At 35.0% G+C, this 26,078-nt stretch overlaps 1 protein-coding gene across 11 annotated transcripts in view; it reads left to right on the top strand.

Annotated features, from left to right (window-relative positions):
• Positions 1 to 26,078, top strand: part of DOCK9 (dedicator of cytokinesis 9) — a 113,137-nt gene that overhangs the window by 64,911 nt on the left and 22,148 nt on the right. For 5 of the 11 annotated variants that reach the window (XM_059466413.1, XM_059466410.1, XM_059466408.1 and 2 more), the window contains exons 14-38: positions 596 to 678; positions 1,129 to 1,251; positions 2,966 to 3,045; positions 3,131 to 3,318; positions 3,433 to 3,498; positions 4,037 to 4,129; positions 4,384 to 4,507; positions 4,892 to 5,013; positions 6,379 to 6,465; positions 7,065 to 7,154; positions 8,429 to 8,544; positions 8,679 to 8,748; positions 8,886 to 9,011; positions 9,140 to 9,211; positions 11,452 to 11,598; positions 12,302 to 12,385; positions 12,993 to 13,104; positions 15,426 to 15,604; positions 16,372 to 16,488; positions 17,206 to 17,326; positions 17,843 to 17,976; positions 21,108 to 21,222; positions 22,088 to 22,154; positions 23,581 to 23,628; positions 25,361 to 25,497. In XM_059466413.1, coding sequence (XP_059322396.1) covers positions 596 to 678; positions 1,129 to 1,251; positions 2,966 to 3,045; positions 3,131 to 3,318; positions 3,433 to 3,498; positions 4,037 to 4,129; positions 4,384 to 4,507; positions 4,892 to 5,013; positions 6,379 to 6,465; positions 7,065 to 7,154; positions 8,429 to 8,544; positions 8,679 to 8,748; positions 8,886 to 9,011; positions 9,140 to 9,211; positions 11,452 to 11,598; positions 12,302 to 12,385; positions 12,993 to 13,104; positions 15,426 to 15,604; positions 16,372 to 16,488; positions 17,206 to 17,326; positions 17,843 to 17,976; positions 21,108 to 21,222; positions 22,088 to 22,154; positions 23,581 to 23,628; positions 25,361 to 25,497 — 2,701 coding nt within the window. Of the gene's footprint in view, positions 1 to 595; positions 679 to 1,128; positions 1,252 to 2,965; positions 3,046 to 3,130; positions 3,319 to 3,432; positions 3,499 to 4,036; positions 4,130 to 4,383; positions 4,508 to 4,891; positions 5,014 to 6,378; positions 6,466 to 7,064; positions 7,155 to 8,428; positions 8,545 to 8,678; positions 8,749 to 8,885; positions 9,012 to 9,139; positions 9,212 to 11,451; positions 11,599 to 12,301; positions 12,386 to 12,992; positions 13,105 to 15,425; positions 15,605 to 16,371; positions 16,489 to 17,205; positions 17,327 to 17,842; positions 17,977 to 21,107; positions 21,223 to 22,087; positions 22,155 to 23,580; positions 23,629 to 25,360; positions 25,498 to 26,015; positions 26,060 to 26,078 lie in introns of all 11 variants that reach the window. The other 6 variants (XM_059466417.1, XM_059466414.1, XM_059466418.1 and 3 more) reach the window with 2 other exon arrangements.

Here is a 26,078-nt window from a genome sequence, read left to right as displayed (position 1 = left end):
ATCAAGAATTTAAATTTTTAATGAGAACAGTGTTGCAGTGTCCATACACAGGGTTGTCCATGTCACCTTCATACAATTCTTTCCAATAGTCTGTGGGGAAGAGACTTTGTAGGGGAAGATTTTGTAGTACAAGTCTTGCAGGATATTGTACTACTTATTCTGCAGGAATGTGTTCTGGTACATAGGGTGAGTGCTGGATATAGGTGGGGGAGCAAGTGAGAGGGGAAATGTTGGGGTTTTTTTTAAGTTGGAGTTTTATTTTTAAAAGCAGTTTAATTTTGCTCTAGCTTTCAGTCTATATTCTGTGTATAATAATGTTTCTCATGCTTAATTAAGTATTTCGTACCAGAAATGTAGATGGGTCTGTTTTCACCCATGAAGTGCTGTGAAATCAGCAGGCTGTGCTTAACCTCAAATAAATAGTTAAGAGGCATTATCAATTGTCTTTTCCTTCACATACTTAGGATTAATCTACAGTCTTCTAAAGAAGATTTTCTAATTCATATCAGTGTCAATGTGTGGGGTTTTTCTTGAGTACTAATGGTTCAGAAAAACGTGGCTTTTCAAATATGGCTATTTCTTGTGTCCCTTGTAGGTTGCACAGAAAGTTTTGAAGAATGCTAAGCAGGCATGCCAGAGATTAGGTCAATATAGAATGCCTTTTGCCTGGGCAGCTAGGTGAGGACAAATCTTGTCAATCTATATTTTTTTTCTCTCTATAACTTTTCTCTAACATGGTTTTTTTGCATCTCCCTTCTTGTAAAATTTCATGTGCTATTTAAATTATTTCCTCTTTTGCTTTCAATTAACCCAAGATTTCCAACAACCTTGTACTTCAGCTCTGTAGTAGGAAAACAGTTATAAACATACATGATTATTCAAACTGTAGATATTACCAGCTGTTTTCTGTTGTCAATATTTTTTACATTATTAAGGATGAAATGGCTCACAGTTATTTGTTAGACTGAGCTATTTATATGTTAAACTCACCTACAATAAGTAAAATATTAAATTAGTGAATATTAATGAAGGATGGTGCAGGATATTCTGATTTGTAATTAAAAAAATTCCTGAAATGAATTTCAACACTTTCATAAACTCAGCTAAAAGCAGGATTTTTACTTTCAGGACGTTGTTTAAAGACGCCTCAGGAACCCTGGACAAAAGTGCAAGATTTTCTGCACTCTTCAGACAAGACAGTAATAAACTCTCAAATGAAGACATGTTGAAATTGTTAGCAGATTTCAGGAAGTAAGTCGGATTTTCCCACTTGAAAAAACAGAAACAAACCAACCTAAAACCTCCCACTCCTAACCCACACAATATTATCTTATGGTCTTGAACTGGAGCATCTAATATTTTGATATATGTATTTATAAATGTCTTTCACATCAAATATAGAATCTATGTAAATATAATTAAGGCCTTCAAACAAGCTACAGATCTTTCTCTTACATGGTTTGGGGCTGTAAACAGGACTGAGGTATAATCCCACATGTAACATTCTGTCATATCCTGAAGTATCTCTGTGCTAGGAGTTATGTTTGAACAATATGCTCATCTGTTTCTCAAAGGAAAACAAGTATGAGCAGAAATCATCTGTTCCCTGACCTTGGACAGGGGATGCTGGCTCTCAGGAAAAGGGATTCAAGCAAGTGTCCAGTCCACCTTCCTTGGGAATGTGTCTCAGGATACCTAAAAACCAGAACATTTTTACCAACTATTCCTAAAGATTTTATTGGTTTGTGTGCAAGGCTTATAAGTATTAACTTGAACAATCACTAAGCACAAAATGAGCTACAGTTTCTTTCTTCTTGCTTAGCAAATCTGATGAGGAGATAAGGTTTGCAATAGATATTTTAGGTCACTTTTAGCAAGGGGCTAAAAGTTTTGTTGAACTTCATGTAGCAGTGGAGTATGCTGGTACTCTGTTGGAACTTTAGTTGTTGAGAATTTTAGATTTTTTGTGTTGTTAAGTATTGATTTTTTAAGAGAATATTATATTTAACTTGAGATTGTGGAGAAAGTTTTTTAAATTAAATAGTAGAACTGAGATTATAAGTATGTAGTTTAATTAAAAGCGTGTGATATTACAACAGACAATAATAGTACTCCTTGCCATAAACACTATTACTGGAATTGAAACAAACAGTAAATTAGCCTGCCACACTACTCTGTGAGTTAAGGGAGTGCTTTTGGTTATTGCAGCATCCTGTTTGTGGAACCATGTACAGTATTTCACAGGAAATACAGGAGGAAAGGAGTTCTAATGTCTAAGGCATATCTATTGGAATTAGAATCCCAAATCCTACCAGAAGTTTGCTTCACAGCATGGGATTGCTTTTTGGGAAAACCTGGCGTCCACTTGCTGTGCAATACTTTTTAAAAATTATGCTGCTGACTGTCTTTAATAAAGGGTTCTGCATGGTTTTGGCATGGAAAATACTTGTACTTCATGTTTCTGAAGCAGCTATATCATAACATCTATACTTGGGTTTTGCAAGGTGAATTGTTAGTCTGGATAAAGCAGGAGATAGAAACTTGCTGATTTCTCTTGTCCCAGGTTTATCCTACTGCCATGAACCCTTATCACTGACCACTGAGATTTAAAACTTACAGATTCCCTCTTGGCTGCAAATGATAGTTGCCATGAGTTACTACATGGCAAAACTTAATTTTGAAAAGGTGTTTCATTTAAATTTAAAGAAAGAAAAAGTCATGCTTTTCTGTGACCTTTGACACACTTGTGTCTTTTTTTTTTCTTTTCCTGAGGGTTTAAAGGAAAACTGTGCATCTAGGCAAAAAGGAAGACCAGATCAGTCATGCACCCTCAAACCACCTTTCCTCTCATACTCCTGTTTCAGGATATTACATTTGCCTCTGTTTCCTATTATCTTTTTTTACTGGCATCTGATTTGCATTTAGCCTGACTTTGAGAGCTTGTTTTTTTTTTCCCTTCCTACAGACCTGAAAAGATGGCCAAACTTCCTGTTATTTTAGGAAATCTGGATGTTACAATTGACAATGTGTCACCAGATTTTCCAAGTAAGTATTAACAAACACTGTTAAATGGACATTTGGGCTTTTTCCTCTTCAGTTCTTTATTTGTTTTTTTTCAATGTATTTTCAGATTATGTTAACTCATCATACATTCCCATGAAACAGTTTGAAAACAGTACCAAGACACTCACAGCATTTGAAATAGAGGAGTTTGTTCCCTGTATACCAAAATGCACTCAGCCTTTTACCATCTACAACAATCATCTTTATGTTTATCCAAAGCACTTAAAATATGACAGTCAAAAGTCTTTTGCAAAGGTGAGTAGAGGGAACCTGCACCAGTTTCTTTCTCAGGTTTAGTTAAGATTGTTTACATATTTATTTCTGTGATGATTAATTGCTTGGGTTTATGTTTTTTAACTACTGCTTTAGGCTAGAAATATTGCAGTGTGTGTTGAGTTCAAGGATTCTGATGAAGAGGATTCTTTGCCTTTGAAGGTCAGTCTTTTCATTTTTGTGGCTGATAGAAGGAAGTAGTGAGCAGTTAGCCAAATAACAGTAGTACTTTAATTGATCTAGTTTGGGATGGTGGCTTGAGAGTAATTTCTGGATTGCTTGCTTGTTTCTGATAAAAGAGATTCTAAAGAGTCCTCAGAGCATTTAATGTCTTTAAAATTTTTTTACTAAAATTCTAGGAATAAACTTATTGCAAGCAAGGGTAGCTTATACCTGCTCCCCAGTAAGTTAAAACATTAAAGATATATTTCAAACGCAGAGCCAAACTCTATTTTCTGAGCTATCACAGTGTATAAAAGATGCCTGGAAGACCAGAAGTAGAGAAATGTCAAGACATCCTGAAGTGAGATCGCAGTGTCAGCTCTACTGCACAGCAGGCAGACTTAACATCATGTAAAGAAACCAAGTTAAACACATTTAAAGTTAAAATATTTCAAATTCTGGGTGAGACATCCTAAGCTGAGAGTAAAAAAAGGATCACAGGGTCTTTTTGTTCTTTTTTCCTTTTCTATATTCTTAGTGTATCTATGGTAGGCCTGGTGGACCAGTATTTACAAGAAGTGCATTTGCTGCTGTTCTGCATCACCATCAAAATCCAGAGTTCTATGATGAGGTAAGCTGCCTTTCTGAGGAAACTACCAGGTCAGCTACAATGTAAATTTCAAATTACAAGAAAATATTAGAGGATTGCAAAATTCTCAGTTAAATCAGGTCCCCTTTCTAAGGACCTTTTATAATTTTTGTATGTTTGATTTGTGGTCTAGCTTCAAATAACATGTAATCTGGAATTACTCTTTAAATGTAGAACCAGTAACACATGTCAGTGCTCTGGCTGCAAACTTCTACAGAGATTTCTTTGCCTTTCAGATTAAAATAGAGCTCCCCACTCAGTTACATGAAAAGCACCATTTGTTGTTCACTTTCTACCATGTCAGCTGTGATAATTCAAGCAAAGGGAGTACAAAGAAGAAAGATGTTGTTGAAACACAAGGTTTGTACACTAATGCCTTACTTTCAGTCATTGCTAGTGAATTTTTTTGAAGTATGCTTATCTGGTAACCCATAATTCTTGTGATCTATATAATGCTTTCTAATTACATAGGACTGACTGAAAGGTTTAATAAAATATTTCTTCTAATTTAAATGTTTCAAATTTTGGTTTAGAGTGTCCTTTGAATGTACAGTGTTTTTCAAAATCAGTGACAGTTACTTTGTGCTTTCAATGTTTTGTAGTTGTTTGAGTTCAAATCATTTGGCCTTTACAGTGACATTTTCTATTTTATGAATTACATGAATTATTTGTTAAGACTTTTGTTGTAAGCGTATATGTGGAGTTTCATAATATTTAAAATTACTTGCCTTTCATATTCTGTAGTTGGGTATTCTTGGCTTCCTTTGATAAAAGATGGAAGAGTGGTCACCAATGAGCAGCAAATCCCAGTGTCAGCAAATCTTCCCTCGGGCTACCTTAGCTATCAAGAAGTGGGTATTGGAAAGGTATGTTATAGAAAATGGCTCTAATCATAAAAAAGAACCCAAACTTAGTGGAGAGAAAGATTGGTTGTAATCAGTCAGCTGATAAGATTTAAGTAATTTTCCAATAGAATTTGTTTCATTTTATAGTTGAAATGGAATGCTTAGCAAAAGTCAAAGTTAGTCCAACTTAGAGAACACAGAAAAACCCAAAGAGAGATGGGAGACAGAAAAAAATGTATTAGGACAGGTTGAGTCAAATTCTTGTAAAAGTCAGAAAGTTGTTACATACTTACTTCTGTTGTTATTTAGCTGATACAATTAAAATATGCTTATGTTTCATTTTTCTGTAGTAATAATTAACTAGAAGTTACAGTGATTTTTAAACATTTAAAATTATTTTGAGTTTATGAAGGTATGCAAATAATCTGAAGTCCTTTACTAAATTTTTTTTAGCATTTCATGCTGTCTCCTTTCAGTAAGTCCTTTATTCCTGAACAAGTCTTATTCTCACATCTTGATTTTTGTGATCTCTATACTTCACAAGTAAAATTTATGGTTGTATTTTTCAAAGCAGAAAGCTTGCATAATTGTAGTCATAAAAATCATACCAAGGAGGATACAAAATGAAAATGTGATAGGGAATTTGACAAAGTTTGAATGCAGAGACAAAATTGACTAATTTTGGAGGAAGAGACCTAAAATCAACAGTGAGAGCTGCTGCTCTCCTCCTGTTCTACCAGCTGCTCTTTTTTAAACTCTGCTGTAAGCTTTCCAGCCATTGTCTCCTTCACATCTTTCATCCTCTCACGTTGTAGGTGTATTCTTTATGCCTCTGCTGTCTGTCTCTGCTCATGCCCATGGGTAGAATATCAGGACCAATATGACTAGTGGTAGATTTAGCAATAAAATCTCTCCCTAACTGGAAATCAGGGTCAGCATTCTCAGTTCTTTGGAAATGGGATGAGAAGGAAGGACTGGCAGTGTCACTACCTGTCAGTGACATATGTTAAGATTTAAACCTTGTGAGTACCTGTGGAAATCCTTGTGTTATTTTTCTGAGAAAACTAGTAAATATTTCTCTTTAGTCAGAAGTTTCTTTGCAGCGTTTAGGAGAAACACAAAATCTGTGACTTGCACAGAATCAATTTTGTTAGCCACCGAGGAAAATACTGTGGGACTTGTAAAGTACATTTTAAGCTTCATAAATGCTTTTGGAAATATTGCCTGCATAATTTTGCTTTATTTATGACTTTATTCATTGCACACTGCATTTCTTCAACCTGTTTTTTTTCTTTTTGAAAGAAGTGTTGTTAATGGTACTGCTACTTGTTTTATTTTAATATACTACTACATTATTTTACTTTTCCCCCTCATGTATGTGTGCAGCATTCTGGTCCTGAAATTAAATGGGTAGATGGAGGCAAACAACTGCTAAAAATATCCACTCATCTGGTGTCAACTGTGTATACACAGGTAAGTTATGAAGCAAACTTAATTAGAGAATTTTTAGAAATTATATATGTTCATAGTATGTATGTACAATATATGGGAAGATTCTTAAACTCAGTGTGCTCATTTCTTTTTTGTCTCTTGGGCTTTTCTCATGGTCTGTTTCTTTTACATCAGATGTGAAAAACAGATCTTAAACTGAAGTTATTCAAAACATGAGCCTTTTGTCTCCTGTCATCCATTCCAGTCTGAATTTTCCAGTTAGATGAGAGGTCATAGTTGTCTAAAAGCTGTTTCCTGGCATGTCTGCAGAGCAATGAATTCTGTTAGACCTTTTCATAGAAAACATATTATGATTGGTTGGGATAATTAAGTATGCTGTTTTCTGTCAGTAGGAAGCAAATATAGGGGGCATTTTGTATAGTTGGTATTCAAAAAACACTTGAAATTTCATTTAAAAAAAAAAGACTTAATAAGTCTTTAGAATAGTGCACTTCAGCTATTATTTTTGAAAATTGAATCTATGGACAAAGATATGTATTTATGCATATAAATAATTTTAATAGATTATAGATTGTAATGTTAGATATTGTTTAATTTGTTGTTCTTTTTGTCTTTGACAGGACCAGCACTTGCATAATTTTTTTCAGTACTGTCAGAAAACAGAGTCTGGAGCTCGTGCACTAGGAACTGATCTTGTGAAATATCTGAAGGTATAAAATGGCAGTGAATAACAGATTGTATAATTCATTTATGCTTTTGCAAAGCCTTGGAGCTTCAGACATTTTATAGGTCTCATTTTTCAGTGTGAGGATTAGTACTGTGACTATGACTCATATTAATGGAATATGCTGTGGAAAAAACCCACAAAGGTACTTTCTGCCTTAAATAAATTGACAATTTGCAATGTAAGAGGAAACCACAAAGAAATAATGAGACAGTATTGGTCAGCTTTATGAGTGGTAATTTCAAAACACTAATGGGCTTACTTTGTCAAAATAATCAAATTGAACTGTGTATGGAAATTGTAAGGAATCACAACTCTTGATTTTTCTAAAATTTTGCTTAGAAGGTCATAATTGTTGGGTCTTCAGTTCTCTTTTGTGATTAGATCAATAATGGTTTCCACTTCAATTTTTTCTGACACAGATCACATAGGATGAAAGACCATTTTGTCTCCTGAATAGTGTGGATGTGCAGGCAAACAGTCAGAGACAAGACAGCTGCCTAACACCCAACACTAAATGGAACATTTGATATTTGTTATCTGCATGCACGTTCAGCAAATACATTCTTTTTGTCAGATCCTCTTTAATTCCAGGGAATTTTCTGGCATAATACTTTGTAGGATGAGCTTCATGCACTGCCTTTTCTGTTAGGGTGATTATGTCTGTAGGACCTTTTGCATGTGATGGAATGCAAAGGCATATCAGGAAGAAATTGTCAATAATTCACTGTCTCCAATTTCCATTAAGTAGTTAGGGATTTTAGTTCATCCTCAGTTTTAACATAGTTGTTAGTTTATTGCTTAGCAGTAACTAGTGTAATTAGTATTGCACTTAGCTCAGGCAAGAAATCTGCATGTTTTTGTGGAACTTCTGTTTGCTAGATGTTTGCATTGGTGGATGAAATACCAAAATATACCAATATCAGTCTCAGTGTGCTGTTGGGCACATGGACAGACTTTTCACTGAATCATTACCTAGAGTGCATTTCAATGGAGAAACACAAATAAGTACTTCTAAAATGCTGTTAATAACACCTATTTTGTATCCCTAATTTACTTTCCTGTAGAAAGCATTTACTAAATATTTATATTGGAAAATATCCTCAATTGCTTTCTACGCCGTATTTTTGGTAGCAAACACCAAGTGGTGCAAGCAGCTTGTATTTTTGGAAGAAGACTTGCAATAAATTTTTTGGTTTCAGAATTTGAATCAACAGCACTTAAATCACACAGGAGTTAAGTATTGCCACTCTCTTTTAGAGCCTTCATGCAATGGAGGGCCATGTGATGATAGCTTTCCTGCCAACTGTTCTAAACCAGTTGTTCAGAGTTCTCACCAGAGCAACTCAAGAGGAAGTTGCAGTCAATGTGACAAGGTAAAGAATTTTAAGTGGGTCATAGAGTCTGCATGATGATTTGGTTATCACATAAATCTGTAATTGAGTGGCACTTTTGCTGTTGCAATCACAGATTTCTTTATAGGTTTACTTGTTTTCTGACTTCTGTTTAGGGTTATTATCCATATTGTTGCTCAGTGTCATGAAGAAGGTTTGGATAGCTACCTGAGATCTTATGTGAAGGTAGGTAAAAGTAAATTGAATATTTCCTTTTTTTTATTTCCCTAATAAACATATTTAAATTCAGTTGCACCTATTTAATTTCAATTCTTTTGTATTATGCCATAATTTTGTATTTAATTCTGTTTTTCCTCCCCAAGTATGCATATAAAGCAGAACCCTATGTTGCTTCTGAATATAAGACAGTACATGAAGAGCTGACAAAGTCAATGACAACAATTTTAAAGCCATCTGCTGACTTTCTTACAAGCAACAAATTGCTTAAGGTATGTGTTGAACTGTACTTTTTACTGTATGTTCTTACCTAGTCATAACTGAAGAACAGGAACTAAGTGTACTGAAATAATTGTTGAACACATGTGGCAATCTTACTGAATTTTCCTTTCCTCTGCAGTATTCGTGGTTTTTCTTTGAAGTTCTGATAAAGTCAATGGCTCAACATTTGATAGAAAACTCTAAAGTGAAGGTATGTCAACTTTTGCAAAAAAATATTTAAAGGAATATCTGTATGGTCTCTTCTTTCTCCAGTCACATGTTTCTTACTGCATATTAGAAAGAAAGGGAGAGAAAGAGGCAGCAGGAGAAATCAGTTTAAATATTAGATGGAAAAAACTACAGGTCTGGATTTAACATTAATATAAAGAATAGAAACCCTTAAAGTCCATAGAGTAGAGCAGTCTTTGAAAATCACCAGACTTTCTATTATGAATTTGTTATTCTTGTGGCACAAAGAAGTTGGGAGCAGTAGATAACCCTTTGATGTAAGCAGTATCCAAAAAACGTGGGCTTTTTCCCGAGCAGTACTGTAGCTCTGATATTAAATGACCCTGAGAACAGTGAGTCATGAAATTTACAGTCCTCTGGATGTAGTAAAAAGTGTCAATATTTAATTTTGTGTTATTTCCTGCGCTGGAAGGAGAATGCTAAAACTTCAGAAATGCATTTGTCTACAAGCTTAGCCTGTGAGCAGTGTTTTTTGCATTGGTGACAGCTTTTTAGTGTATTTACTTCTGGATTGAAACAAATCTTGAAAGTTTCAAGTATACAACATAGTTTCACATGAGTAACATAATGGGTTGTTGTGATATTGTTATCACTATTTTCACTGTATATTTAGAATATATCTGGAAGTCTGAAGTATGTGAGGGAAAAATAATTGTACAATGATCAGGAAAAAAACCTTTATAGTGCTACAGTTAAAACTCTGTGGTATCATCAGTAGAGTTTGAGTCTCAGTTCAAGGAGCCTCATTGTCACCTTCTCTGTAATGTGAAAGAGAGAGAAGAACTTTCTACAGTTCGCAAGTATTCTCACCCCTGAATATTGCTTCTTGATTTACAAGCCCCTTAAACATAAATTACTTAGCTAGATTTTTTCTGCCTTACTAGATAATGTAATAAATGCAACATACACTCAGATGTTTCCTGCTTATGATATCTGATAAAAAGATGCATTTCTTGCGTAACAAAATTATTTCTATAGCAAGGGTTATGTTTCATTACTGTCCAACAAAGACAGAGCTACAAGGGTGTTGTAGGACACTGGCATACCCACCAACACAGTCTTTATTTCTTATTTGTTACTTCTTGCATGAGTACTGTTTATATTTGTAAAGGGATCTTTTTCAGCCTTAATATCTATTTTAAATTTTTTTAAACTAAAGCTAGAGGTTTTGGACCACAATTCAAACACAAAGGAAGCAAACTAGATAATCATTGATTTATGTGGGACCTTGACAATTACTTGTTCTGTTTAGCAATGTTGCGTTTAATGTAGCTCAAAAAACTATTTAAATAAAAGTACTTGGACATGGGTGTTTTGCTTTCAGTTTTCAAAAATTAAAGAGATAATGACTGTACAATTGAAACAATTTTTGTCAATGTCATCAGCCTCATACCATATGCCATTTAGTCTCTTTACACAAAAGACAGAATCTGTAGTAAAGGTTGTAAGATGTAGAGAAATAAAAGAGACCCTGCAGGGCCAAAAAGCTGGAGAGCACTTACTGACCAATATTTGTCAGTGTGTACAAAATCATTGATGAAGATAATGTAGATGGTGAGTGGAAAGTAAGAAATTATGAATGAAGAGGAAATCTTTTAAGCTAATTGGCAAACTACCAAAAAGTAAGAGAAAGAAGTTCTGATTGTGAAAACTTAAAAACACAGAGAGTAAGGTTCTGATGCCTGGAGAGCTGAGATTTTGAAGTTGCTGAGGAGTAAGAGAAAGAAAGAAAGAAGCATGGATGACAATTTCCTCACTGGTGAAAGCAGTTATTACCATGATAGTTACAGAACAGCAAAAAAGGGGTTTTTTCCAAGACAGGAAAGACTGATAATGTAATTAGTATATGTGAACCAGCTGGTGTCTGCTTTGGAGAGGAAGATGGGTGAAATTAAAATATTCCCTCTTAAGCTTGTGTTGTTTATTGCAGTATATAAAAATATTAATGCATTACACTTAGGAGCTTTTATACATGTGGTTTATGCCATCAAAGACTGCCTTGCTTGAATTTCACTAATAGATGCTAGTGCATGTTATAATATTTTCTTTTAAACAAATGATCCCTCACTCTAGAAAATGAGAAAATTCGAAAACTGTTTCCTCTCTCCCTGTCAGGTTATCTATATGTTATCTAAAGTAAATTTTCTGATATATCCTAGTGTTATAAACCATATTTAATATTGTATCTGAATTAATTTCTAGCTGTTGAGAAACCAGAGATTTTCTGCCTCCTTTCATCATGCAGTGGAAACAGTTGTTAATATGCTAATGCCACACATCACTCAGAAGTACAGAGACAATCCAGAGGCTTCAAAAAATGCAAACCACAGCCTGGCTGCCTTTATAAAAGTAGGTACACAAGAGATTTGGACTCTGTGGTTATTCTTTCAATAATAGTGCTTCTGTATGGATGTTATGAAATCTTAAAGCCAACTCATATAAAGCTGAACATGCATAAAGCCTTTTAAATATAGTTTTATGTCCATGTTAAAATGCTTTGAAGTATGATTTACATCTTCTGTAAACAAGATGACATCCATTCAGAAATTTGGTAATTTAAGAAATGAATATGTATTTTATTCAAAATGTATTTTGCTTTTTCTTTTTTGTTCCTTTAAAAATATCATCTGGGTTGCCTTCAGATCCTGCAAAAGTTTTCAGCAGTGCTTTGTTTGAATGCATTTTATTTCACTGTCTTTCATTTTTCAGCCAATAATATCTACAAGGGATAAAAAAGGATGGGAACTGAAATGGCAGATAAAACTTCTAGCAGCATGACATTTTCATTTCTGTCAAGATTCTTTTCAAACTGCTTTTTATATGTGATTTATGATCAGCACTCCTAAGGGAAAATTTGATATTCATATATAATATATATACATTGTATATATGTATACATGTATTTAGTTTGCTTGTTTTATTGTTTTTTATATTCAAACTGAAATGTCAATAATGTGTTTCAAAAATAAACTTGTTAAATACAGAAATATAATTACTGAATGCAGAGACAGTAGTAAATCAATTCTATTTTGGTTTTGCTTGTTCTCCCCAGAGGTGTTTCACTTTTATGGATAGAGGCTTTGTTTTCAAGCAGATCAATAACTACATCAGCTGCTTTGCCCCAGGAGATCCAAAGGTACTCAGTGTTTTTAAGCAAGCTATTTTTAAGTGTTGTCTCTTCTTGATGCATGGGGATAAAGTCCTGCATGAAGTCTTTTCCCAGTTACATTAGAAATCCCTGCTCTGTGCCTACAGCATTTTTTTTCCATCAAAGCAGTGTTTCCTATTTTGATTCCCATCTTCAGGTGCAATTTTGCCCCACTAGAGTGTGTGAATCTCAGAAGTAGTGGGGTGTGGGGTGCCACACTAAGCAGAAATTTTAAGCATGAGTGCAAGAAGTCTGAAGTTGGAAGAGTTGATACTGAATATTGTAAGCTACATGTACTGGAGTGGGGAAAGCACATATCAGATGCCCAAAGAGATTCTGCTGTGTGTCCAAACTTTTCTTACATCAATACATAATAGGGTTGTAAACTTTGGACAATGAGAATAGTAAATAGGAACAGTTGTTAAGTATGAGTTATTCTGGATTTATTTTGTGCTGACATGTGGAACTTTGACAGGTATCTATATCTAACATAGTGCAAGACTGAAATGAATCAGCCTTTTGTGTTAGAAATTTGTTTTTAATATGTTATTCAAATCACTGCATCAGTTGTTTAACTTATACTTTCTTTTTGCAGGCTCTTTTTGAATTCAAATTTGAATTTCTTCGTGTAGTCTGTAATCATGAGCACTATATACCACTGAATCTACCAATGCCATTTGGAAAAGGCAGAGTTCAGAGATACCAAGGTAAATTCTTCCAAAGTACTGTATGGCATGTTTCTTGTATGTCAACTTTTTCTTATTAGATGTGTACACGGTGTAACTTCAGGTCTGTGAGATGATGGAAAGCTTGAAATTGTTAAATACAGTCTAAAGTCTATTTGTTAATAAGTCTAATTGCTAATAAGTCTAAAGTTTCAATCCTTTCATTGAAAGTTAAAGGAAGTGCTTAGGTAGCAGAGTAGTCTTTACAAAGAGAGACACGGTAAACTTTTTTTCATATATTCATTCAGATTTAAAGGGACTTGAGTATGTCTGTAGCCCAGTTTTCTGCTTTGACCATGTCAGGCCTTCCTTTCTCGAGAAATGCTAGTCCTTCCACAGCTGGTGTCATTGCAGGAATTTTTTCAATCCCAGGTGCAGAATTTTGCATTATTCCTTATGGATTTTGATTGCCATTTCTGTAGAATCTAGATTCTTCTGAAATGCAGCTCTGCCCTTTGAGCAAATGGACTGTACCTATCCACAAGCTTCATGAGGATGTGCTCCATCTCCTCTTTCAGGTTGTTGATGAAGTAGTAATAAGTAGGATAGTCCTTGGGAAACTCCTCTTGCAGCTGTCTCCAAACAGGGTACAAACCATTAACCTCCACCTATTGAGTGATCCACATAATTATTTTTCAAATTTGGGTGTCTCTTCACCTAGACTGAAATGTCCCAGCTTGGATACAATGACCACGTCAACATCTGCTATTCTCCCCTTACAACAGTTCAGTCTTAAAACATGATTTAAAATTTAAAAATTTATTTTGGCCATTCCCAGTCACATTTTTCTCCTTCACTTGCTGAAAGGTGACTTCACCATGGCTTAACAAAGGTAATAGTGAGCAATCTGACCTGATCCTTATCCACTGGCACTAATTGTCTTTCTTGAAGATAATTTCTGGAATGTTAAGGCCTGAGTCTCATGTCAGAGAAGGATAAAGTGACAAAGCTATGGAGTACTTCAGCCTTACCCAAGCCCACTGTCTTTAAATCACAATCCCCATTTAGCAAATATCCCATGTTTCCCTTATTCAGGGGCTTAATGCTCATGTAGTGGTAAAAGCTTTTCTTGTTTTTATTTATGTCCATTACCAGTGTCAGCTGTAGCTGAGCTTTGGCTTTCCTGGCACTCTCCCTGAATACTTCTGTATCTCTCTTTTGCAGCTCATTCTTGCTTCCACTTTGTGGGGTGGGGTTTTTTTGTGGGTTGTTTTTTTTTTTTTTTAGTGTGGGTAGGAGCTCAGTCATGAAAGTTCTGTGCAGCCCAGCTGGGTTCCTGGTACATCCAGTCTTGTGCCAAAACAAGTCATATGTTTGCTATTGCTTCTGTGGCTGTGAAGACACATTAATTTCTTCCAGGCACTGAACTACAGCAGAAATCGCTAAACAGAAGCAAGGAAGGTGCTTTTACAAGGAACAAGTAAACCTGCCTAACATATTTTTGTAGAATAGGCTATTTTTCCTGAAATATTGGTTCAGTACACTCTGCTAGTTAGTTAAGTTGTATATCACTAATTAACACTTTCCTCAAGGTTGAGCAAGATAAAGCAAGATTTGAGACCACAAGCTGAAGAGCTGCTTAGAACTTCTTTCTGTCTTTGGCCTTTTCAGCCTTTGGGAGGGTCTTGGATAATAACACTGCATAAATATTTTCATAGAAAAGAGAGACTATGAGCTGCTGGCTTAGGGAACCTTAAAAAATAGCAAAACCAGAGAAGACAGTGTTTCTGATTGCACAATAAAGAAGAGTATAAATTGCTCCCTGGGAGCTAGGAGTTCAGCCAGGAAAGAAGACCTTTATAAGAAGTGTTTCTGGCTCTGTTTTGGTGTGTTGAGCAAAAGATGTCTCAGGTGATGTGACTGGCTCTTAAGTGTGTTACAGGAATGCCTGTAGAGTGTCTGTATAATGGCTGTGCTGTCTCAGATCTGCTTCTCTCTGACTTAAGGGATTGCCTTACTGAGAGGGTTCTTTGGAAAATGAAAGTGCTTTGAGATTAGCATCTCGTTTTTGATCACTATATTGAGCAATGACAGGGAACATGAGAAACTCTTCTTCACCTCCTCAGCTGATATTGTAAACATATATATGTTCTAATAAATGAGCCCTTCAAGCTGAAGTTTCTCTAAAGATGTCATATACTCAGTACATAAATAAACTGGATTCTTTTATTACACAAAAGGTACTTTATAGAGGGAGCAGTTTGCTGTGTCTGATGTGCTGGGTTTTACTTCAGCCTTAAGTTGATTGGTAAATTGATTTAAATAAAACCATTCCTTATGTGAAATTTGTATTTTACTTCCAGACCTTCAGCTGGACTATTCATTAACTGATGAATTCTGTAAAAATCACTTCTTGGTTGGACTGCTTCTAAGGGAGGTGGGCAATGCCTTACAAGAATTCAGAGATGTGAGGCAGATTGCCATTAGTGTGCTCAAGAATTTGATGATAAAGCACTCTTTTGATGATAGATATGCTACCAGGGTAAGTCTATTGCTATGCTAGTAGTACAAAATAATAAACTTTAGGTGTGCACACCTATAAAGATTTTTCTTTCATAGAAGAAACCCTTGTTAATTTTCAGCAAAATTATCTCTGCCCAGACTGTAATGAAAACTGTATTGAGACCAATCTGCAAATTCCATCTTTTTACCAAATTAAATGACAAAGCACCTTTTAATATAATTATGTGTGGATTTGCATTTTAGCACAGTGTACTTTAACTGCTGTGCTTAAAGTAATCAGAATTTCACAAGTGTGTTTCAAGATCTTAATTTCATAAAATATTAGCTCTTAGTATTTTGAAGCTGTCCTTCCATCATCTATTATTTATGAAATGGGTATAAGAAAACTACAAGCCATGGTGGTAATTTGAGTGATTTTTAATTTTCTGACTCTTTTTAACATCAGCAGTACTGTGGGGAAGCCAAAAAAATTTTAATGAAAGGTATCATTAACTCATCGAGCTAACATAACATTAATTTACTTGGTTAGTCTTAGCTGAAATGACATTAAGTTTTGGAGTTTTTCTGCATTTTATTCAGACAGCAAATAAAATTTGCTGATCTTTTGTAAATTAGAATGAAATACAGTGAAGATCCCTGTTTTTGCCATTTATTAATGTGAGCTCTGGCTTGGCAAATATTTATTAAGTGCTTTTTTTTTGCAATTAAGGAGTGAATAGATTAAAACTAGTTGGTGATGAAAAATTAAAACTGTAGTTTTTTAATGAACTGTTAAACTCTATTTAGGGCCATCAAGCAAGAATAGCCACTATGTATTTGCCACTCTTTGGTCTGCTCATAGAAAATGTTCAGCGGATCAATGTGAAAGATGTGTCTCCATTTCCTGTTAATCCTTCCAGCAATGTGAGTGACAATTTCTATTTGGTATTCTCAATTGTTTTTATCATAATTTGTTGGTAACCTGTAGATGAAACACTGGCAAAAAAAGGAGCTTCAGAAGCTTCAGAATTCTGCAATTTTTCAGCGCAGTCCAGCAGTGAAACAAATGGACCACAGAAAGATTGTTAATTTTCTAGAAATTAGAGAAGAACTTAACCCTAAAGGAGTGTGATTCTGAACGAGCTGTAGTGCAAGAGGGCTACAGGAGAATTAATTAAAATGCAGTTTGTGAAGGGTATATATTGATATGGCTGCATACAGCTATGGAATCTGAGATTTAATTATTCATGTATTTTACTTCTGTCCTTATCTTCTTGTGTTCCATTTAGTATTAAGAAAAAAATCTCCTAAACTCTTCCAACATTTGCATCTTCCAAATATTTGCATGTTTGAAATAAAATTAATGTGAGCCTTTTTGAAATATCTGTTTTATAGTGTTTCAAATTCAACAGAATACTCATTTCTTCAATGTTTCCTGAGGTATCTTAAGTTTTAAGGTATCCCAAGCTTATGCAAATGTGAACATCTCCATTATTTAATATTATTAAATATTTCTATTATTTAATAGAAATTAAAATTTAAGGAAGAAATACTTAACAAACATTTCCCTAGAAGACATGTCATATTCACTAAGTCCTTAATATAGGAAAATAATCACATTTTCCTCTCTTTACCAAACAGAGCACAAAGGATGATGCGCCAAGTTTGCCAACTGCAAGTCAGTTAGTAACACCACAAAAATCAGGAAACTCATTGGATAACAACCTTCCTAAAGATCTGTTTGGTGTTATCTCTGGCATTGGTAAGCACTTTAAAAAAGTAAAATGAAATAATTAAAGAGGAACTGTTTTATTTTTTCAGTCTGTACATAAAATCTGTCTTTTGGGATCTTTTGGGGTTTCCTCTTTTACATGAAACTAAAGCTATTTTCTGGAGCAGGGCTGCTTTTTTTCCCTGTCCAAGGTGACAGTTAAATAGATATAAAAAATGGGAATAGTTTGTTGATTTTTTTTTTTTAATTAAATAGACATGCTTCTTCATGGAAGTGTGTATGTATTGCTACATGTGTTTTTTATGTATGTATCTACATAGTTGTACATAAGTCTGTGGGTATGTGCTTAGTCACCCTAAGACACATCTATACTTTGCTGAAATTCTGGAATAAGTTTGTCTTCATTAAAAATAAGTAAATGGAATTAATTATTTGCTTTCTTAAAAATATATGGTGATTTTAAAAGTCTGACTGAACTATGGAGGGAGTTGTGTGTATTGTTTGAGATTTTTATGTTGTTTGAGGTTGTGGTTTTATTTTTTTTAGCTTCCCCATACACCACATCAACTCCAAATATTAATAGTGTGAGGAATGCTGACTCAAGAGGCTCTCTTATAAGCACAGACTCAGGAAACAGTCTACCAGAAAGACACAGTGACAAGAGCAATTCTCTTGACAAGGTAACAAAAAACAAACCAAGATGAATCCTAAAAGTGTATTTTAAAATTTTATCCTAAGTGTCATAGAAGTTTACTTCTCTGATCTCCATTGTGAATGGGCTTTCTAGAATAACTTCAAAGCAGTATTTTATATAATTTTTTTGTGAAATAATTATCCTGTGAACTCCTTTTGCATTGTGCTTACCGAGTTGTTTCACAAAAAATGCAAACAGATTTTCAATGTAGGGACAAAAGCAAGCAGTTGTTGTTTCCTTTGCTAGTGAAAGGCACTAGATGAAGTGTATTGAATTTTGCTTGAGAGGATTGAATTCCAGTTAGAACAGCTTCCTTGATTTTTTGGAAACCATCACTCCATCCTTTTCTATGTTCAATATACTTGACATTTTTAAAACGTTGAAAAAACCAGTTTTTGTGCTTTCTCTGGGTGATTTCTTTTATCTTAGTTTGACTTTTCCAAACCATTTCTTTAAAGCTGTTACAACTTAGGAGCTCTGGCTGCGGTAGCTATGAGTTATTCAGTCCTGTCTTTCTAGAGGTTGTGTCAATGCTGATCACATTTCATTTCCTTAGCTCTGGTTGTGCAAGTCACATCATGTTGACTTTTTCCCCTTGACCCTGACATGCCTTCGTGGGGCAGAGAGAGAAGCTTCTCAGAAGGCACTCTGCTCATGCTTTGCGCCCAGGTGGAGAAGAAGAGGAGAATTGTCACCCTCCAAAGAAAAACCGTGTCACTATGGATTTTTCACTTCTGACAATCCCAGCTTTGCCAGAGAACATTTTGCATACTGCTTTCTCTCTTCAGTTACAAGAAGTATCTGGTTTTTGTGCTTGGTATAGTTAAGCTTCTGAGTGAAGTGTGTGGTCAGTAGTTTTGCCGCTTCTTTGCAACAGTTGAATCTCAAACCCAATATATGCAATTTGACCATGTGAAATATGTTCAAATGTTAAAGCTGGGATACATGCACATGATCTAGTTCAAGCATAAAAAATCCAATCAGTTTCAATAACTGCAGAATTTGAGTCTTGGAGTCTTTGATAGAACTGAAAGTTCTTTGGTATTGACCAAGGTAATAAAGAAATACCTTGGTATACACTGTTGCTAAATGGCAATGCTGTCATCTATTACTTAGTTGTCATGTTGTTGATTACTAATGTGTAGTGTTTTCACCAAGTAAAAGGGTTTTCAAAGGAGTCAACAGCCTTTGAAAATTCTACTCTGGTCTGCCAACTTAGGTAACAGAGGATTTATGTTTTGCATGCTGTTGATATTTTCCCCAAATAATACTTAATCCTGGCTTCTTATTTGTTGCTTTCTGAACTTTCTTTCTAGTAGATCAGTTGTTCAATGCATGTTATTTCAAAGCTTTTGCTCATTGCTTGATATCATTATAGTGAAGAGCCATATTTTTGTTCTAATTTTCTTTCAGAATAATCTGTAGTATTATGCTTGTGGAATCAGAATAGACTGGAAGTATATAAATTCCTATTTCAATATGTGTATACTTTATTTATTTAGGTTATTGACATGATTCTAAATGAAGTAGCTATAGTCCTATTTTATCTGTATGTATCTTAAACAGTCTTAGTGGGATTATTATCTAGTGCTCTGGGCAGTTTCTTAAAGTGTAGGAAACACAATTCTGTTTCTGCTCTGTCACCCATTGATTGCCTGCCATGGCATCCAAAAAACTGTAGAGTAGCACCTCCTTGTGCACCAGAGATATTTCAAAATAAACAGTTTTTGAGGTCTTTTTGAGGTCTTTAGAATCTGCAATAATTGAGCTCACAGAAGTGTCCACCTCCTCCTAAATTATAGTAACTTCTGGCTATTCATCATAGTTTCACATTCACTTTCACTGTGCATCCATTCAATGACTAGTATGTGATTTACACATTTACTGGTATCAGATTCACAGATTGGTTTAGGACAGGAATTCTTTAATGCAACAGAATGCATAAAAAGGGCTCAGCAGTGAATGGTTGCTGTGAAATAGTCCTTCATGGTTAGTGTGTCTCCTGCTTTCAGGTAGGAGTATGCCAGGAAGGGTTGTTCTAATGTCACTTCTTGCTTTGTTTGTGAAACCAAGTGCTTTTCTCCGTTGAGTCTACCTTTGTATTTGTAAATTTTTTTATAGTAAGAGTTGTACAGATCAATTATACCAGACTGTTGACTTTATAGAAAACTTATGTCTGGTTCATTTTCCATTTACATAAGTGCCATATTGGATGTGAGAATTAGGCACTATGAAGGGCATAATTTATACTTTAAACAGAAGTTTATGCAGTATATCTATAAAAGCTTCAGACTGAGGATTTTGTAACACTAGACTGTGTGGAAATTATTCTTTTACAAGTCTCTGCCCAAAGTTCAATTTATATATTTTTACAATTTTTAGTTTTCCATTTTGTTTGGTGGTATACATTTTGCAAGACCAATTATAGAGCTTTTATCTTTTTGCACAGATGATGGTATTGTGGGTTGCTGATAAACTTCCCACAAGTGCAGGAATTACATTAAAAAATGAAACAGGGAAAGGGTTTTGCTTTTGTTTGGGTTTGTTTGTTTGTTTGTATGTTGGGAGAGGAGGGGAGGGGAAGAGCAAGTTACTTAGTAGCAGTTAGTCTTCCAGAATGCATATTATTGCCCTTCATGTATCTTTTTCTTGAGGTGCTTATATCTTTAAATGGAACAAATTTTGTAGAGGCAGTCCTGTCTACAGTTCAGCAGAAGGTCTCTTGAAAAGCAAAGGAGCATAGATGTATCACCTAACAGTAGCTTTTGGTTTTCAAGTATTCGATCTAAGCAGAAGGGGCAGGCTTGATTTCTATAATGTGAATACCTAGGTATAATTAACTTGTTCAATAATCACTCCTAGGTGACTTTTCCTTTTGCTCCTAGGGGAAAAAACTTATACCTAGAAGGAATTAAAAACAAGCAAAGCAAAGAGGCTTAATTTGGTATACTTGGTGTGTGTAATGTGTGTTTTAGTGGCCTGTCTCTACATGAAACATTTTTGTCTTCATTCTGAGATCCTTTTTCTGCTGCAGGAATTATTACAGCAATTGAAAACAATTTAATTTGTTTTCAGTTTAAGAACTCTTCAGCCAAAATGCATCTGTTTGCTTTTCAGAACCAGCAGAGCAGCACTTTAGGAAGTTCTGTTGTTCGATATGACAAACTTGACCAAGCAGAGATCAAAAGTCTGCTCATGTGTTTCCTTCATATTTTAAGAAGCATGTCAGATGGTAGGTAATTCCTCCTGCTTTTTATAAATTCGAAGTCATTTGCTGGATTTATGCCTGTTATTTCAATAACTTCTCAAAATCAGCAGAATATTTTAGGTGTAGGTACCATGATGTGCTGCATTTTACAAATATGTGTGATTACTCAAATTAAACTCTGACTGAAACCTTGTAAGCATTAAGTACTCATTATTTATTTAAAGTGTGAGGTCAACGAAAGGACTTTTTAAGAAAGTGAACATTTGTGTCTGATGGTGCAGTTTGGTTTGTAAAACAGAGGTGAAGAATAATTCATTGTTCTGTAAAAGTGTCTTGGGCTCTGTTCTGCAGAACTTGCTGTATTACAAGGAACCAAATTATTTGATTGTTGTATTTATTTCCATTTCTGGAATATGGAGATGTTAGTGCTTCTTCATTCTCCTGGGATGTTTGTGAGATGATCCATTGAATTTTTGAAAGAGTCATGTTATCCTGAAGAAGGTTTCAGAGGTATAGAAATAAGGCATGAATGGCACATCTTACTTGTTTGTTAGGATCATACATCTTGGAATCATCCCTGTCTTTGGTCAAAAAAAAAATTAATTTTAATTTTAAAAAAAAGTTGGGACCCATCTGTAAAGAAGCAGGTTATAGGACTAACAGTCTGAAATATTTTGAAGTCTTGCGTTGTTATAGGGCTGTAGGCACTAGAGGCTACACAAATACTACTGTGTAAAATATGAACTAGGATGGGAATATTATGGGTTATTAATTAATATCATATTGCAGAAGCTCATTTGGAGAATTGATAGGAGCATTTGTATAATCAGTTTTAAGGAAAACTTCAAATAGTAATTGTTATCTTTTATATTGTTAATAATTTTCCTAGATGCATTGTTTACATATTGGAACAAGGCTACAAAATCTGAACTCATGGACTTTTTCACCATTACAGAGTAAGTTTTTTTGTGCTTGTCATGCAGCTATATATTTTGCTGTTCTGTGAACAACATGAGTGTGGATATAAGCACGTGTAAATGCTTTTTTGGTTGTTGTTGTTTTGGGGTTTTTTTTAAATAATATTGTCCTGATCTGTTTGGAAGTCCTTAACTTGATGTCCCCTATTGCATGTCTGTCCAAGTCCATGATAGTCTCTGGAATCAGACTATCCAGAAGGGATCTCAGGAGGTTCCTGAACAAGAAGCATGCTCAGAGTATTGCAGTGCTCATGGAGGAGGAACCAACTGTCTTGCTCCCCTTCTGCATTAAACTGTGTCTTGTAACATCAGCTGTTCAATAGCAAATACATGGTTGTGTAGCAAAACTGATTGAATTGCATAACTTCAGAACCGTGCTCCTAGCATTCCTCATGTGTCCTCTGCTATTCCCTAAGGGAGTAGGTGCAGGATGAGTCCAGTATTCCAGTATGAGTCCACTAGTCTAAAAGACAAGAAGATCTCAGAAGGGGGAGTTGAGGTTATTTTGTGCTCAGAATGACAAGTCTGGGGAAGGCAAACACCATTGTGCCCAGGCAGGTTGGAGGCAGCTGAGCTACTCCAGGTCTCAGTAAAAAATGAAGCTGAGTTGAAGAGGCAGTAAGGCAGTCTGTACTCTCATTCTCAGCTGGCACATGGAAGACAGAGCCTGAAACTGGCTTTCATTTTGGCTTTACACTTTAAAGAAGAACTGTCAGGACATCTTACTGAAGGAACAAGGGATGTTGTGTTGTTTTCTGTATTATTGGAATAAATGTTTACAGTGTGAAAAAAGTAAAATAAAATCAGGATTACAGCCTCCACCCACAAAACTTCTCTTGATTTGAAAATATGACTTCTAGTTAATTAGTCATTAATGTTGTGCACTTACCAGTAATATAGATTACTTTTTTAATTAAAATTTCTTGTTGTTAATTTGTCTTTGTCATCATCTTGTTTTAAAAGCAGATTCCCTTTTGAAAATAGTTCTTCCAGGAACCCTGTTGTTATCCTGGAATTTGGAGACCTTAAATAAAACCCAACAAAACAAAAAAGCCAATTTGTAGCTAAGTGAGTTTAGGCTGGGGTGGGGGGAAGCAAAATGTTTTGCCCCTATTTTGAACACTTGCACACAATTTACAAAATTGGTGTAAATAGGCAATGTCTGGTTATCTCTTTGCTTCTCTCTTCCACGTTAGTTGTCCTGTCTTGTTGTCCATTTGTAGATACTGACACATTTACCTTTCTTTGGCTTGGGGTCTGGAAGGGAATTTTAAGGCTGGTAGAAATAAAGAACTTTTATGATGCAAGAGTCTAAAGTTAACAGTAATTGTTGAATAATTCCAGTGTACATAAATCTAGAAAAGGTTTTTTTAAGTGTGGCTTCTCTGACTTGTGTTCTCTGCAGAGTGTGCTTACATCAGTTCCAGTACATGGGGAAACGATACATAGCCAGGTACTGTGTGGAATTTAAATTTCACTGTCTTGTTTGTTAATAATTGCACTGTGTAAGATATGCCTTGAACCTCTGTAACAAGCAAATTGCACAAATAGAAGAGTTATTGTGGAATGATGCATAAGATTTTGAAGTAAGTAGCTGGTTACAATATTAACAAATCTGTATCCTGTCTGGAAATCTGGTATTTGTTTAAGAATGTTCTGTGAGCTGTTTTTTAATGATGACTTTAGAATCCATCCCTTAAATGCTATCTTTTACAGCATTTTTTCCTTGAAATAATGTCATTGGGAAAGAAATTTGATAATGTTTTGTTTATTCAGTTGGCCATAAAACCACGTAAATTGAAATGTTTCAGAAATTTTGTATATTTAGTGTTTTTACTTGAAGGTAAGTAGTGAACATTCCAACACTGCTGTTTTTAAATTTGGAGTATGAAGAAAATCTGGGAGTCAGAAACTTGTATTAATTTAATATCTTTGCATTATTTTTTTTTTAATACAAAGTGTTTTTAATGGAGTAAAAGATAACAACTTCTATAGACCTTACACTGTGGTTGACATGGTAGTGTTATAATTAAACTGATGCGGTTAAAATACTGGCCCTTTTGAACTCAGTGAGAAATTTGTTGCTGACTTTGGATGGTAATACATTCTAACTATGATGTTAGCTTTTTTTGGTTTTAATTTAGATAATGTGAATCTTCTTCTACAGAATTGACTCTCTCCTTGGAGATTTTTCTGGGGGAAAAAAAGGTTCACATAATATAAAAGCCTCAAAAATAAATCTGGCTTTCTTAAGGTTTTGATTGTCATCTTTGTGTTCAAATGTACATCAAACTTTAGATGTACAGGAGTCTATAATTCTCAGGCTTTTTATAAAAGTTCTTCCAACTGCTTTGTTTGATGAGTTTGTAGAGGACACTACTACTCTTCTTTTTTGTTTACTCATCACCTGGTCTGTGTGCTGCATGTTAATGTTGAAAATGCTGAGCTATGGAAAGCATCTGGTGTTGTGAATTGTAAATGTAACTTTCATGTCTTTCACATTGTCACTACACTGAAGTATATCACAGTCAATGCACGTGCTGTTAAAATACACAAATGACAGAGAACAAGAGGGAACAGGGAATTCTGCAGGTCAAGCACTGGTTTTCATTTTTCATCAGCTCTGGTGGTGGTACACAGTAGGAAGTTAGCCTGTACTGATTGCTAACACAGATCACTTTTCTGTTTTCTTCATTTGATTGCTGCAAATTTAACAAAGTCTATGGCTCTTCTCCCTTCCTGCTTGGGTAAGAAGTATATGATACTATCTCAGTTAATTCCTGCTCTCCTGTTGCATGCATGCTTTCTAATTTTACGGCCGTGTGTCCTAACTTTTTTGCTGATTTTTTTGCAGTCAAAATAGAGGATTCAGTTTTGGGTTCTGAATATTTTCAGAATATTTATGTTTGCAAATACCTTTTTTTTTTTGAAAGCTCGGAAGTAAATTTAGCACTTCAAGAGTGACTGCTTGTGTGCTTTTGCTTTCATGCTTTGAAGTTTTAAGGAAGAGTTTGCTGTGGAGCTTTTTTTGAGCTACCTATTTTTGTTTTATAAAGAAAACAGTGAATAGGTTGCATTATAATTCTTTCTATAAAACTTCTTGTGCTTAACTAACAGCACTTCCTGTCTTGCTGCAGTTTGACATGTCTAACTTTTGCTTCTATCCCATTTCACCCATCTTGCAGGAACCAGGAGGGGTTAGGATCCATAGTTCATGATCGAAAATCTCAGACATTGCCTGTTTCCCGTAACAGAACAGGAATGATGCATGCCAGATTGCAGCAGCTGAGCAGCCTGGATAACTCTCTCACTTTTAACCACAGTAAGTCTCATGACATGATAACATCTGTCATCCTCAACCAGTACCACAACACCAGAGACAGGTCCCAGAGCCACACCAGTGCATCCCAATGACTTTTACTGTTCCAGGTCAAACGAATAGCTGGAAGCAGTCCATGGTCTGTTCTCTGCTTTGTGATAGAGCAATCACTGCTGGGTGCTGCCATAACATGGAGCGTGGTTAGCTATAGTCTATCTTAAAACTGTATTTTAATCTTTTCTTTTAGTTATGTACGCATCACACTTGTGCTGCGCATAGTTACAAAATTGACTTTTTTTTTCTATTTGTTTTATTGAGCTTCAATTTTTTTCTTCTCCTATGTGGTCTTATAAATTACTAGTCTCAAATTAAATATATGTATTCTGACCATATCTCCATGTTTTGACATCCCCTGAAGAGAAATAAGTTTCTTAAAATTTCTACAAAGATTGCGAGCCCATGATTTAGTTTGTCTGGAAGTGAAAAAGCGTCCAATAATGAAGTGATTTTTCTGTTTTCAGTGTGAGAAAGATATCAAGTATTCTTGGAATTTCTGTAGACAATGGTAAGATTTAATCAGGTTG

This window comes from Ammospiza nelsoni, chromosome 2, assembly GCF_027579445.1.
Source record: "Ammospiza nelsoni isolate bAmmNel1 chromosome 2, bAmmNel1.pri, whole genome shotgun sequence".
Taxonomy (NCBI): Eukaryota; Metazoa; Chordata; class Aves; order Passeriformes; family Passerellidae; genus Ammospiza; species Ammospiza nelsoni.
The sequence above is the reverse complement of the archived record's forward strand: the minus strand, read 5'-3'. Positions and strand labels throughout refer to the sequence as shown.